The 14,191-nt window shown below is 44.0% G+C and overlaps 2 protein-coding genes across 2 annotated transcripts; one reads left to right on the top strand and one right to left on the bottom strand.

Moving 5' to 3' along the window:
• Positions 1–2,996: 2,996 nt before the first annotated feature.
• LOC310695924 (nicotinamide N-methyltransferase-like) lies at positions 2,997–6,389 on the bottom strand. The gene is made up of 3 exons (XM_083480866.1): positions 6,131–6,389; positions 4,366–4,573; positions 2,997–3,520 (listed from the first exon to the last, which is right to left on the bottom strand). The coding sequence occupies exons 1-3, from the start codon at positions 6,285–6,287 to the stop codon at positions 3,091–3,093; spliced, it is 795 nt and encodes a 264-aa protein (XP_083336992.1). The 5' UTR covers positions 6,288–6,389; the 3' UTR covers positions 2,997–3,090.
• Positions 6,390–9,653: 3,264 nt separating this feature from the next.
• On the top strand, positions 9,654–12,773 carry LOC310696048 (indolethylamine N-methyltransferase-like). Its single transcript, XM_083481191.1, has 3 exons — positions 9,654–9,843; positions 10,647–10,854; positions 11,700–12,773. Exons 1-3 carry the CDS (start codon positions 9,687–9,689, stop codon positions 12,127–12,129), a joined length of 795 nt encoding a protein of 264 aa, XP_083337317.1. The 5' UTR covers positions 9,654–9,686; the 3' UTR covers positions 12,130–12,773.
• The last annotated feature ends 1,418 nt before the right edge of the window (positions 12,774–14,191 follow it).

Below are 14,191 nucleotides of genomic sequence, written 5' to 3'. Positions count from 1 at the left end.
CTAATAGGAGCCTACACAACACACAACACTGTTGCTGTATGTAGGGTTTATGTTATTTGTTTTTTATCTTATATTTTGGAAATGTACATCCAGTTTCTTTTCCTTCAATTTTTTTGGGGGCCCCCAAGAGAGTGGGACCCTAAGCTATAGATTGTTTAGCTTATATGTAAATCTGGCATTGGCATTGACCCCCGCAGGGGTCCCCCTTATTTGATGTAAGTCATGGGAACCCCCGCTGCTGGGTTGAGCCTTGGTGTCACTTCCGGCAGGCAGGCCAGAAGTAAATGGTTGCCCAATTGCCTGTGCCAAACCTCTTACATTTGTTGTCAATAAACTTGACCCCATTCAAGCCGTGCTGTGTCCTTTATTTACCTTGCCATCAAAGAGGTGGGGGGCAGAGAGAGTGCAGAGCCTGAGCATGCAAGAGAATATTGTTGCAGAAGAGAATGCAAAAGCAAGTTGCTGGTAACTTCGTTGCAGAATAAATGTGCAATCTCTTTCGCAACGAATTCCCATAAGCGCAGCTATTGCACTGAATTCCTCGATTGCCACAGTGATTGTGCAACATTACAGGCTCAGCCACACTTCTGCTTGTCTCGTGCCCAGAAAGCTCAGGTCCAAGAGGTTTGCCACTTGTCCTGTGTTTTCCTGATTTTTCATTTGCCCTGCTGCAACATCAATCTGCAGAAAAACCAGCTGAGAGGTAAACAGTGAGTTTTCCCAGGAGGAAGCAGTGAGATGAGTGAAGGGGTCCTGAAATTCACCTCTGTGCTTGTGAATGGGAGAGACAGCCTACTACTAATGATGATGATGAATAAATAATAATGATTAGTTTTCCTGCCTATCCTTCACCATAAAGTCCCAATGCAGGTTACAACAGTGTAAAAACCTAATATTAAAATCAGATACTCCTTGTTTGAAGCGAATAGGAAATTCTCCAAAGCAACCATATTCATGATTGGCTATGTGGTCAGTCAACCTTTCTACAATTTAGATGAGAACTTGCTAGACAATTTATCCCCCTCTAAATGTGTATTTGAGAATTTTTCTTCTTCTTCTTGCAGAAACCACTGGAATAAATGAGGTGTTAATTGATACTGAATGGAAGGCAGTTTTATATTGTCCCAGATTGAAATCTTAGCTCTCTCTCGCTGGCTCGCTCTCACTCTCTCTTTCTGTGTGTCTGTTTGGGTCAAATAAGGTGATGTCAGGAGTGGTCTGGAAATAATATCTCTAGCAATGTTGAAATAAGGCAAAGCTTCTCTGCAGTGGCAGAAGCTGTCGTAAACTAGACTTGGTGGTTTTTATACACACCAGCAGTGACTCCCTGCAAAGGTTCTGTTGCAGTTTACTCAACAGGAACTTTTCAGCTGTTACCTATTGCTTGTTGCATGTAACACAAATAGAATAGACGAGGTTTAAGCAGAATCCTTTCATCTCGCATTATTCTCATTCACCTCTATTGATTTCAGGGATGGTGTTCTAATATGCCAATGGTGTGAAAAGCAGATTTGAGCAATTTGGGTCATATTTCCCTCCTGGAGTACTAGGAACATAGTGGCTTTGTGGCTTCTGCATCTCTATTTTCCCTAAAAACTCTGGCTTCTAACACCTGAGATATTTTTATGATCCACCTCATTTCTGTAAGTTTTTAATATTGTGTTTTAATTGTTGTAACTGCCCTGGGAGCTGAGGGGGAAAGGTGGGTTTATCCTCACCCTCATTATTTGACTAATCGTGTCCTTGTTGTCAGCAATGCTTCACAACTGAATTCTCATGATCTTAAAATTATTTTTTGTTTTAAAAAATACAGCTTGCCTAAATGGTAAACATTGCCATCATCTGAAAATGCTCTCTTGTCTGGTTTCAGATTTTTTATTCATATATTTGGTCACATTGCATATGATTGACAATGTTCAGAATTACAGAAAACGTACTGTATACATGAGCCAAAAGGAAAGAAGTGATTATAGCGTTACATGCCGGAATGAACCAATGCCATGTATATTCCAGATTATAATTCTGCAGGTAATGCAGTAGCTCATTATTATGCTGCAGGATATCAAACTTATGCCTACTACCAAGAATTTCACATTAGCATTTGCAAAGCTGTGAACATAATGAAGAAGATCCACTCCCAACCAGCGTGGGATACTCAGCTGCTGCTTGAGGGTTTCCCCCAGGGATCAGGGGGGCCACGGTGAGAACAGGAAGCTGGACTAGATGGGCCATTGGCCTGATCCTGCAGGGCTCTTCTTAAGTTCTTAAGCTGTAGTTTGGATAACTGTGTCATGAGAGGCAGGCCTATGTGGTGATCACGTAGCGGAATTCCCAAGGTTATTTGTGTGTGTGTATGTGTGTGTGTGAGAGAGAGAGAGACTCCATATCCCTATTTTCCAGGGACAGTCCTGGATTTACAGAAGCCGCCCTAGTTTCTGATTTGATCTTCGAAAGTATAGCGGTACCTTGGTTTTCGAACGTAATCCATTCCGGAAGACCATTTGACTTCTGAACATTTGAAAACCGAGGTGCAAAGGGAGGTCTGCAAATTCAATAGAGAAAAATGAAGAAAAAAAACCTCAATGGAAGCCGTTTGACTTTTGAGGTGCATTCAAAAATGGAAGCATTTACTTCCAGATTTTTGACATTCGAAAACCAAAACATTCGGCTTCCAAGATGTTCGAAAACCAAGGTACCACTGTACCGCTTTTCCTTAGAACATCCTTATTTTCACTGGAAAAATATTGGAGGGTTTGACACGTGTGTGTGTGTGTGTGTGTGTATAGATATAGATGATATAGATATAGATATAGATATAGATATAGATATAGATATAGATATAGATATAGATATAGATATAGATATAGATATAGATATAGATATATAGATATAGATATAGATATAGATATAGATATAGATATAGATATAGATATAGATATAGATATAGATATAGATATAGATATAGATATAGATATAGATATAGATATAGATATAGATATAGATATATAGCTGCCCTCACACTGATCTGCATGTGTGGCTATGTCTGGATTATTGCTTTCCTTTGGCCTCCTGTCATTTCCCCACAAGCACCTACACCTTGATACGTTTCTGGGCAACTAGGAAATAGACATTCTTACAATCACTATATGTTGGTGAATAGCTATTATTGGCCCCTTCAGACCATAAGATATCAAAGCCTGCCTCTGTCACTGCACTGTCTACAGTTTCCTTCTCAAGGTAAAGGCTGAAGAACATTTGCTCGCCAGCCATGTAGAAGTTTCCTCCGAGAGCTACCAGGAGCACAAGGTGCCCCCCGGGCTTTACAAGGGAGCCAACATTCTTCAAGGCAGCACGGTAGGCAGTCACGTCTTTGCAGGCCGATTCCAAGCAAAATGCGGAAGTCACACAGCTAGCTTGGGCCACCACCAGCGGAGCCAAGGGATTGACTTGGGTCACATCACATTTCAGCACTCGCCGGATGGTGCTTCGTACCTTCTCTCCCTTTTCTACCCATTTCTCCCTGGGGAAGAGCAAAGGTGGGAAAGAGCAGGAAACAGTGAGCATGCAAACCTCCTTTTCTGGCAAGCCAGCAACCTCGTCCCCCTGCAGGAACATGTGAAATAAAGCAACCTGTTTATAAAAATATTCAGCTACCGCTTTCCCAGTTGCTGAAAGTGGATTACAGAGCTGGAAGGGGTGTGAAAAGTGCTTTGCTGCTGGTGGTGGACAGCATGTGCCTTAATTTTGTTGCACTGGTCAAATTGGCCTGGCAGGCTTTTGCAGAAGTATGAAAGCTGCCATCCTTGTTTAGAGGTGAAATGGGGATGGGTGTGTACAGGCCAGCTGCCACATTCTGGTCCCATCCTAGGTGGTGGCCATATTTCTGTTATAAGGAATATGCATTCTAAAAACAGCCGCAGAAGACTCTTGCAGCACCTTTAACACAATCCTAATCAGGCCTACTCTGAAATAAATCCTATTGAATTTAGCAGCGCTTACTGCTAGGTTATTGTTGCAGCCTAAGAAACTTAAGAAAGTAAGTCCAGTTCATCAGATGCATGGAGATTATGTGTTTGTTAGGACAAGCTATTTAAAGCAATTCACAAATACCTCCCTTTCTGTAGTATTCCCAAGTGTAGGTCCCTGAATGGTCACTCTGATCAGAAACCAGAATGTTGTGCTGTGCCCCTCTATAAATGTCATTACTTAGTATAAACTTGTGGAGAAACTATAGCTGAAATGTCCAAATCTACCAAGGATGCTGCAAAAGAGGGTTCCCAGCATTGGCAAGAGGTTGCACTAGATTGAAGTACTTTCAAACTGTTCCATGAGTTTATTAATGGATGGAAGTTAAAAGCCCAGTACCTGTCTCCCTCCAGCTCACACACATATTTCAGAGCCTGGCTCCAGTCAAAAGCATCTGGGTCCTTCTTCAACCACCTCTTAATCTCCTCCCTGTTCTGGTCAGTGTAATCTGTGGCAATGATCTCTCGGAAGGACCCGCAGGAAGAGAGAAATTGGTAGATAGTGGGTCCGCTTCCAATATCAATCAGAGTGTCTCCTTTAACGCCATCTGCATTTGAAAATGATAATGAGGTTACTGTTACACCCACACCCACACACGATTCCTCATCTTGGCCACAATTTGTCTGCCCTCACTGGGATGATGATGGCATCTTTTGCACAGGGTGACAAATTGAAGTGGCAGTAGACTTCTCATGGGGTTTGAATCATAAGATGCATGCAAAGTTCCTGGATAATAACACAAGCTTGGTATGCCTCTATGTCCAACTGTATGCACTAAAATATCCTCTTCCTCCTCATTAACAATATTAATTAATATATTTAACCACCACTGTGCATGGGGCATTATAGAATGCAACAGGGAGCTTACAGGCTCAAAGGAGACAATGTATATTCCAAAAGGATACTCCTCCCACCCAACAGTTATGCTGTGGGCAGGAAGACAATTGTAGTTTTTCCAGTGCTACGGAATATCCTGCTGCAAGCTGGAATGACTGCTCTGATATGAACTTGCTTGCCATACACTTATTCATACAAAACATCTAATGTCACACTTTTTAGGGTCAGTGGCCAATACAGTTTTCCCTGGAAGGAGAAACCTTTGCCTTCCAGATGTTACTGGCTGGCAATTTCCATCGCCCCTGCCTATTGGCCATGCTGGCTGAGAGGAGTGCACAACCATGGAGGTTACAGGTTGCCCAGCAATGGCCAACAGTGATCAGATGCAAAAGAACAATTGGGATTTTTTAGGGCAGCTTCTCATGCAGAAGGTTGAGCAAGGTGCATCCATTTCATGCATGTTTTCCAAGCAATTTCCCCAAATAGAATGCATCTTTACCAACACATGGATTTTTATGCATGCTTAGATTAAGCTGGTTTGTTTTTTAAAAATGCTACATGCTTTTCTTCCTCATCTCTTCTTTTTTGAAATCATTATACTATAATTTGAACAGAATCACAGTCCATTTCACCACAGTGGGACTGCTGTGGCCGGATGACTAGCTCAGTCTGCTGTCTAGAAGCTCAGCAGTGGAGGGCAATTTCAAGGCAATCCTCCTGCTCTCTTTTCTTAGGGTTTTGCATCTTTAAGGAACAACTGAACGGGACAGAGGATGTCCAGAGAGAGGATTGTTCCTCTGGCACTCCTTCATGTGAGGGCTGTCCTTTGCAAAGCTGGACATGCAGCCACTCTATGAACTGAACTATTCCAGCTGGCTGTGGAAAATTTGATCAAGGAAGTGATTGTTTGGATCAAAACAAAATTCTTGACCCGGCTGAATAGCAGCTTGGGGACCTAGCAAAGGGGCAGTGAGTCCTCTTGGCCACTTGCCCAGTGAAATAACTAATTGGTCTGAGAAGTGACCCACTGGCTCACTGTCCTCGGCCCCAACAACAAATGCTCCAGGGATAAAGGGTGGTTGATCCCACTTCTGCCTCCCACCACGATTCTTGTGGGAACGGGATGACCCCTGGAAATTTTGCAAAAGGTGGACACGCTTGTAAAAAAAAGGATATTAATTTGGAAGCATTCTCTCCATCATGAACGACAAATTGACAAAGCTCAGCCAGCCCACCAGTGCCAGAAAGCAGTCTATGGGGTACTCACCCACGGTGAAAGTTTTGTGGAATTTTTGCAGATAAAAATTTAGGAGAGCATCTTCTTGAGAGCCGTCTTCCTTGCTGAAGGAATAGTACATTTTTAAATAATCTTTTGGAGCAAAATGCTTCCCGTAAACATCTTTCCCAGTGAAGTCCCCCTCCATCCTTCCTCCAAGTCTGCAATACACACAAATGACATTTGTTCCTTTCCATTCTCATTGATCCAACCTCCCACTCCACCCCAAAACATATCCCGGCCTATTCCTGGAATGAAATCTCTGTCCAGTTGTGGACTTCATCTGGGGAACATTTGGAATTATTAACAAGATACCTCCTGCAAGGGCCAAATTAAATGTGATGTTGAAACAGCAGACTTCTGTGCGTGCAGGAGGCTCTGGGTTCAATCCCCAAAGGCAACTGCAGGTGGGACTGGAAACTCCCTGAATCCCAGGGGGAGCAGCTGCCAGTCAGTCAGCAGAGACAAAACCAAGCCATTTGCCTTGGCAACCTTCCCTGGGGCTCCATGCTGATGAGAGTGAGCCCATGGAGGGGGCTGTGGAAGAGGAAGAGCAGCAGGTTTCCTGTGGAGCCATGTGCCCTTTCTCCTCCAAGGCCCTGCCATTCCTCTGAGCCTTCAAAGGGTCCTGGTGTAGCTTCTCCCAGCCAGGCCCTTCCATCAGGAGGGAAGGGAGAAGTCAGCCAGTGTCCTGACCACCTGGAATTGAGCCAAGACTCTTGTTGAGGTTCTCCTGTTGACTTTTACTGAGAGAATGCTTTGGTACATTAGCACAAGGCATTCAGGCAACACCCTATTCTTTGCTGCACCCGTATTCATGCTTTGAAATTCACAGCATCATAGGGGTTTTTTTCAAGTTTTATTGTTTGGAATATTTTTAAAATGTTATATTTTTGTAAACCATGCAGAGATTTCTCTGGAATTAAAATAGAGGAAATAAAAGGAAATAAAAATACTAACCCTAGAGATACGTGACGCCACCTAGAAGCCTCTTCATATGTAGCTGTTGTGAGGAAGGGTGCATCTCCAGTCTCCAGTCGGAGATCTGGGAACCCTAAACATGTATCTATGCCCTTTCGACATAGTCGTTTCCCGCAAGAGCTTTGGTGTGCTTTTGAATGCCAGCTTTGTTCAATTTCAAATTGTCTGGCACACCAGCATGCCTGAATCCACAGTTCAAATCACAGAGGAATTTCGGAACAGAAGTTCAAGACCCAGTCCAAAGGCTAAAGTTAAATGTTCGATTGTGCAAGAGCTTCCCTTCATTTTTTGGCTATGAGCCCTTACGAGGCTCCTTCTGGGCAGAGATTTCACAAAGCTTCCATGAACCATGCCAGGACTTTTAAAGGGGAAAGCACAGAACTGCCCAGTGGTATGTGATTATAATTTGCGCACAAAGTACTACAGCACACCCGTGCATTTTCCTTGTGTGTACATACATGCTCAGACGAGTCACATTGTGTGGCAATGTGGGTTAAACCACAGAGCCTAGGACTTGCCGATCAGAAGGTCGGCGGTTCAAATCCCTGTGAAGGGGTGAGCTCCCGTTGCTCGGTCCCTGCTCCTGCCAACCTAGCAGTTCGAAAGCACACCAAAGTGCAAGTAGATAAATAGGTACCACTCCAGCGGGAAGGTAAACGGCATTTCCGTGCGCTGCTCTGGTTTTCCAGAAGCGGCTTAGTCATGCTGGCCATATGACCCGGAAGCTGGATGCCAGCTCCCTCGGCCAATAAAGCAAGATGAGCGCTGCAACCCCAGAGTCGGTCACAACTGGACCTAATGGTCAGGGGTCCCTTTACCTTTACCTTACAGAGTGGAAGAAAACATTCAGAACTGGTAATTTGACAGCACTAATGCAAGGGAGTGGTTTTGAGGCACCCTCCTTTTTACTGGAGCTTGCATTTCTTTTGAGGAATATACCCCATTGGTGCCAATGAGAGATATCCCTCTTGTGCAAAATGGATGGGATTTTCCTGAGGGTCATAGTACAGGAGGAATGGGTCAAACCCCCCCCCCATGCCTGCCACAATCCCAATAAATATCACGTCTCCCAACTGATGCTATTTGCATTTTTTGTAAAGACTTGCATAATAAATACAAAGACTGGTGTTTCATCATCACATTTAATTTGGCCCTTGCAGGAGGTACCCTGAGTCCACCTTCACAACTGATGGAACAGCAGGTGTGTATACCAGCAAACTGAATGTCAGCCTCCATGTTCAACAGAGATAAAATGTTGGTTCCCAGGTGGAAATGGACTCTGTCTCCCCGCTTTTCTCTGTTCCTCCCTAGTTCTTGGTTGTGTAACTGTCTGAGAAAACTTGGCAAATGTAGAGGCCCAAGACTTTTCTATTATACAAAACACTTCCTTACCCCTATATCCTATTTTTTAAAAAGAGGAGGCAAGAAGAATGGAACTGCCATATTCTGACAGAGGAGGCATCTCCCCCAACCCTTGTGTTGCTTCTGTACCTTTAAGAGCATGGGTAGGCAAACTAAGGCCCGGGGACCGTATCTGGCCCAATCACCTTCTCAATCCGGCCCCCAGACAGTCTGGGAATCAGCGTGTTTTTACATGAGTAGAATGTGTCCTTTTATTTAAAATGCATCTCTGGGATATTTGTGGGGCCTGTCTGGTGTTTTTACAGGAGTAGAATGTGTGCTTTTATTTAAAATGCATCTCTGGGTTATTTGTGGGGCATAGGAATTCATTCTTTTTTCTTCTTCTTCAAAATATAGTCCAGCCCCCCACAAGGTCTGAGGGACAGTGAACCGGCCCCCTGCTGAAAAAGTTTGCTGACCCCTGTTTAAGAGCATTCCCCCAAACAGAAATGAAATAGCTAAGCTTATCCAGCAGCTGGAATACCACTAGAGGCAGTTCCTTTTTCATTAACATCTTTGGGCTGGGCTGCTGTTAAAGAGAGGGGATTAGAGGCAGCTGAAAAGTTGGCAACTACATTATGTGGATATTTAAGAGGCACCCAGTTCCTTAAGCATTAGCTATTGAGATAATATTTGACAAACCAAACCTACCCATCCTGCAAACGGCTTATCCCTGCAGTATTTCCTATTTGATACTATCTATTTTATGGATGAACTGATAGATTCAACTGATGAAGGCCAGAATAACTGATGAATTAATGAATTGCTGAACTGATAATACTATACTGATTGATGATCTAGGTTGATGAATTGATTAATTTATTATTTGAATACAAATGATCTGTTTTTATAGGGGATAAATTAATAAGAGTTAAGTTGTAAGAAAGTGAGGTTTCACCTTTAGAAGTAAACAACTTTTGCAAATTTCCTAGATTTCCTAAGCATTATCTATTATTGGACAAACCAAACCTGCCCATCCTGCAAGAGGTTTACCCCAGCAGTAGCAGCACTAGTTAATAATTCCAAATGTTCTCCAGATGACGTCCACAACTGGAAAGAGATTTCATTCCAGGAATAGGCAGGGATATGTGTTGGGGTGGGGTGGGAGGTTGGATCAATGAGAATGGAAAGGAACACTTGTGTGCATTGCAGACTTGGAGGAAGGATGGAGGGGGACTTCACTGGGAAAGATGTTTACGGGAAGCATTTTGCTCCAAAAGATTATTTAAAAATGTACTATTCCTTCAGCAAGGAAGATGGCACCCAAGAAAATAGGGCCCTAACATTTTATCTGCAAAAATTCCACAAAACTTTCACCGTGGGTGAGTACCCCATAGACTGCTTTCTGGCACTGGTGGGCTGGCTGAGCTTTGTCAATTTGTTGTTCATGATGGAGAGAATGCTTCCAAATTCATGTTTTGTATGAATAAGTGTACAGCAAGCAAATTGAAATCAGAGCAGCATAACTGTTGGGTGGGATAAGTACCCGTTGAACCCTTCATATATTTGAAGGGCAATGGCCTCTGAGCAGTGGCAGAGTTTCATGCTCCAGCACTGGGGGGGCAGAGAGCAGGCAGGGATGGTGCGCTCCCCGGGGGCGGGGCACTCCGCCTGCGAGGGCTGGGCACCCAGCACAGGCGCGGGGGGCAGTCGTGATGTCACCCCAATGGGATCGCCCTGCCGGGGACGGTGCGCTCCCCCGCACTCCTCTTTCTCTGCTAGTGCCTGTGATTCAGTCAGCTTCCTTGATGGGAAAGGGGAAATAATGGAATGGTATACATTGTCCCTCTTGACCCTGTAAGCTCCCTGTTGCATTCTATCATTCCCCGTGCACAGTGGTGGTGCTATATAAATTAATTAGTATTATTAATGAGGAGAAAGAGGATATTTTAGTGCATGCAGTTGGACATATAGGCATACCAAGCTTTTATTATTATCCAGGAACTTTGCATGCGTCTTATGATTCAGACCCCATGAGCAAATAAGTCTACTGCCACTTCAATTTGTCACCCTGTGCAAAAGATGCCATCATCATCCCAGTGAGGGCAGGCAAAATGTGGCCAAGATGAGAAATCGTGTGTGGGTGTGGGTGTAACAGTAACCTCATTATCATTTTCAAATGCAGATGGCATTAAAGGAGACACACTGATTGATATTGGAAGCGGACCCACTATCTACCAATTTCTCTCTTCCTGCGGGTCCTTCCGAGAGATCATTGCCACAGATTACACTGACCAGAACAGGGAGGAGATTAAGAGGTGGTTGAAGAAGGACCCAGAGGCTTTTGATTGGAGCCAGGCTCTGAAATATGTGTGTGAGCTGGAGGGAGACAGGTACTGGGCTTTTAACTTCCATCCATTAATAAACTCATGGAACAGTTTGAAAGTACTTCAATCTAGTGCAACCTCTTGCCAATGCTGGGAACCCTCTTTTGCAGCATCCTTGGTAGATTTGGACATTTCCGCTATAGTTTCTCCACAAGTTTATACTAAGTAACGACATTTATAGAGGGGCACAGCACAACATTCTGGTTTCTGATCAGAGTGACCATTCAGGGACCTACACTTGGGAATACTACAGAAAGGGAGGTATTTGTGAATTGCTTTAAATAGCTTGTCCTAATAAACACATAATCCCCATGCATCTGATGAACTGGACTTACTTTCTTAAGTTTCTTAGGCTGCAATAATAACCTAGCAGTAAGCGCTGCTAAATTCAATAGGATTTATTTCAGAGTAGGTCTGATTAGGATTGTGTTAAAGGTGCTGCAAGAGTCTTCTGCTGCTGTTTTTAGAATGCATATTCCTTATAACAGAAATATGGCCACCACCTAGGATGGGACCAGAATGTGGCAGCTGGCCTGTACACACCCATCCCCATTTCACCTCTAAACAAGGATGGCAGCTTTCATACTTCTGCAAAAGCCTGCCAGGCCAATTTGACCAGTGCAACAAAATTAAGGCACATGCTGTCCACCACCAGCAGCAAAGCACTTTTCACACCCCTTCCAGCTCTGTAATCCACTTTCAGCAACTGGGAAAGTGGTAGCTGAATATTTTAATAAAGAAGTTGCTTTATTTCACATGCTCCTGCAGGGGGACAAGGCTGCTGGCTTGCCAGAAAAGGAGGTTTGCATGCTCACTGTTTCCTGCTCTTCCCCACCTTTGCTCTTCCCCAGGGAGAAATGGGTAGAAAAGGGAGAGAAGGTACGAAGCACCATCCAGCGAGTGCTGAAATGTGATGTGACCCAAGTCAACCCCTTGGCTCCACTGGTGGTGGCCCAAGCTAGCTGTGTGACTTCCGCATTTTGCTTGGACTCGGCCTGCAAAGACGTGGCTGCCTACCGTGCCGCCTTGAAGAACGTTGGCTCCCTTGTAAAGCCCAGGGGGCACCTTGTGCTCCTGGTAGCTCTCGGAGGAAGCTTCTACGTGGTTGGCCAGCGCCCATTTTTCTGCCTTTACCTTGAGAAGGAAACTGTAGACAGTGCAGTGACAGAGGCAGGCTTTGATATCTTATGGTCTGAAGGGGCCAAAAATAGCTATTCACCAATACATAGTGATTGTAAGACTGTCTATTTCCTGGTTGCCCAGAAACGTATCAAGGTGTAGGTGCTTGTGGGGAAATGACAGGAGGCCAAAGGAAAGTATTAATCAATGTCTAGACGTAGCTCACACATGCAGGTCAGTGTGAGTGAGGGCAGCTATATAGATATAGATATAGATATAGATATAGATATAGATATAGATATAGATCTACACACAGAGAGAGACACAGACATACACACTCCAACATTTTTCCAGTGGAAATAAGGATGTTCTAAGGAAAAGTGGTGCAGTGGTACTTCGGTTTTTGAACATCTTGGAAGCCAAACATTTCGGCTTTTAAATGCTGAAAACCCGGATATAAATGCTTCCATTTTCAAATGTGCCTCAGAAGTCAAACGGCTTCCGCTGCGGGTTTTTTCAATTTTCTCCACTTAATTTGCAGACCCCCCTTTGCACCTTTGTTTTCGAATGTTTCAGAAGTCAAATGGTCTTCCAGAATGGATTATGTTCAAAAACCAATATACTGCTGTACTTTCCAGTATCAAATCAGAAACTAGGGCGGCTTCTGTAAATCCAGGACTGTCCCTGGAAAATAGGCATACGGAGTCACACACACACACACACACACACACACACACAAATTACCTTGGGAATTCCGCTACCTGATCACCACATAGGCCTACTTCTCATGACACAGTCATCCAAACTACAGCTTAAGAACTTAAGAAGAGCCCTGCAGGATCAGGCCAATGGCCCATCTAGTCCAGCATCCAGTTCTCACCGTGGCCCCCCTGATACCTGGGGGAAACCCTCAAGCAGCAGCTGAGTATCCCACGCTGGTTGGGAGTGGATCTTCTTCATTATGTTCACAGCTTTGCAAATTCTAATGTGAAATTCTTGGCAGTAGTTATAAGTTTGATATCCTGCAGCAATATGCATAATAATGAGCTACTGCAGTACTTGCAGAATTACTATCTGGAATATTTATTATTATTATTATTATTATTATTATTATTATTATTATTATTACTCCGCCCATCTAGCTGAGTTTCCTCAGCAGCTCCCAATTGAATATTAAAAACAATACATGGCATTTGTTCATTCTGGCATGTAAGGAACGCTATATAATCACTTCTTTCCTTTTGGCAAACGTATACAGTATGTTTTCTGTAATTCTGAACGTTGTCAATCATATGTAATAGGACCAAATATATGAATAAAAAAATCAAAAACCAGACAGGAAAGCATTTTCCGATGATGGTCATGTTTACCATTTAGGCAAGCTGTATTTTTTAAAACAAAAAATAATAATTTCAAGACCATGGGAATGCAGTTGTGAAGCATTGCTGACAACAAGGACACGATTAGTCAGATGATGAGCGTGAGGGTAAACCCACCTTTCCCCCTCAGCTCCCAGGGCAGGTTACAACAATTAAAACACAATATTAAAAACAACTAGAAGGGATTAACTCTTGCTGGTGTGGGGAGGGAAGCACCTGAGACAGAGCCGTGGGTAGAGATATTACACTTGCAGTATCTGGTGGCACAAGTGTGGGCCATTCTCCTGACAACCCACTTGGCCCTTACTGGGGATCCAGATCTCCATCTCCCAAGCTCCAGAGTCCCTCCACTGGGACACATTGCTCTTGGGATCACAGGCTCCCAGCTCCACAGCCTGACAGGACCTTTCCCCAGCTCTCTGATCCCACTCCTCCCTGTCATCCAACGCCTCGTATGCTCCACAACATCTCCATGAGACTTATCATAGGCATGGCCAGTGGCAAAAAGTAGGCTGGACTACAGCTGTGACTTCTACATTTGCACCATAGGCTATGTTCCAAGTCTGAGGTTTCTACACACCAAAGGCAATTTTAGGGCAAGGTGAATGGTTCCACCATGCTGGGCACCAAGCCTAGGGGGCACCACAAGGCATCACAACTAAGACGTAGCCGTAGAGCATTGAGCAGAACAGAAGGCAAGGGGGTGCTGAATTTTGGCCTTGCACAGGGTGCCGCTGAAATTTGAAAGACCGAGGTCCTCTCCTGTAAAGACATGCCCCATCTCTATCCAGGCAACCGAAAAAGCATTATCAAAACTCAAGGGCACATTCCAGCCAGGCTCAAGC

The sequence above is a fragment of the Podarcis liolepis genome (genome assembly GCF_965112155.1).
Source record: "Podarcis liolepis genome assembly, chromosome: 16".
Classification (NCBI taxonomy): domain Eukaryota; kingdom Metazoa; phylum Chordata; class Lepidosauria; order Squamata; family Lacertidae; genus Podarcis; species Podarcis liolepis.
This window is presented reverse-complemented; position numbering and strand designations above follow the sequence as displayed.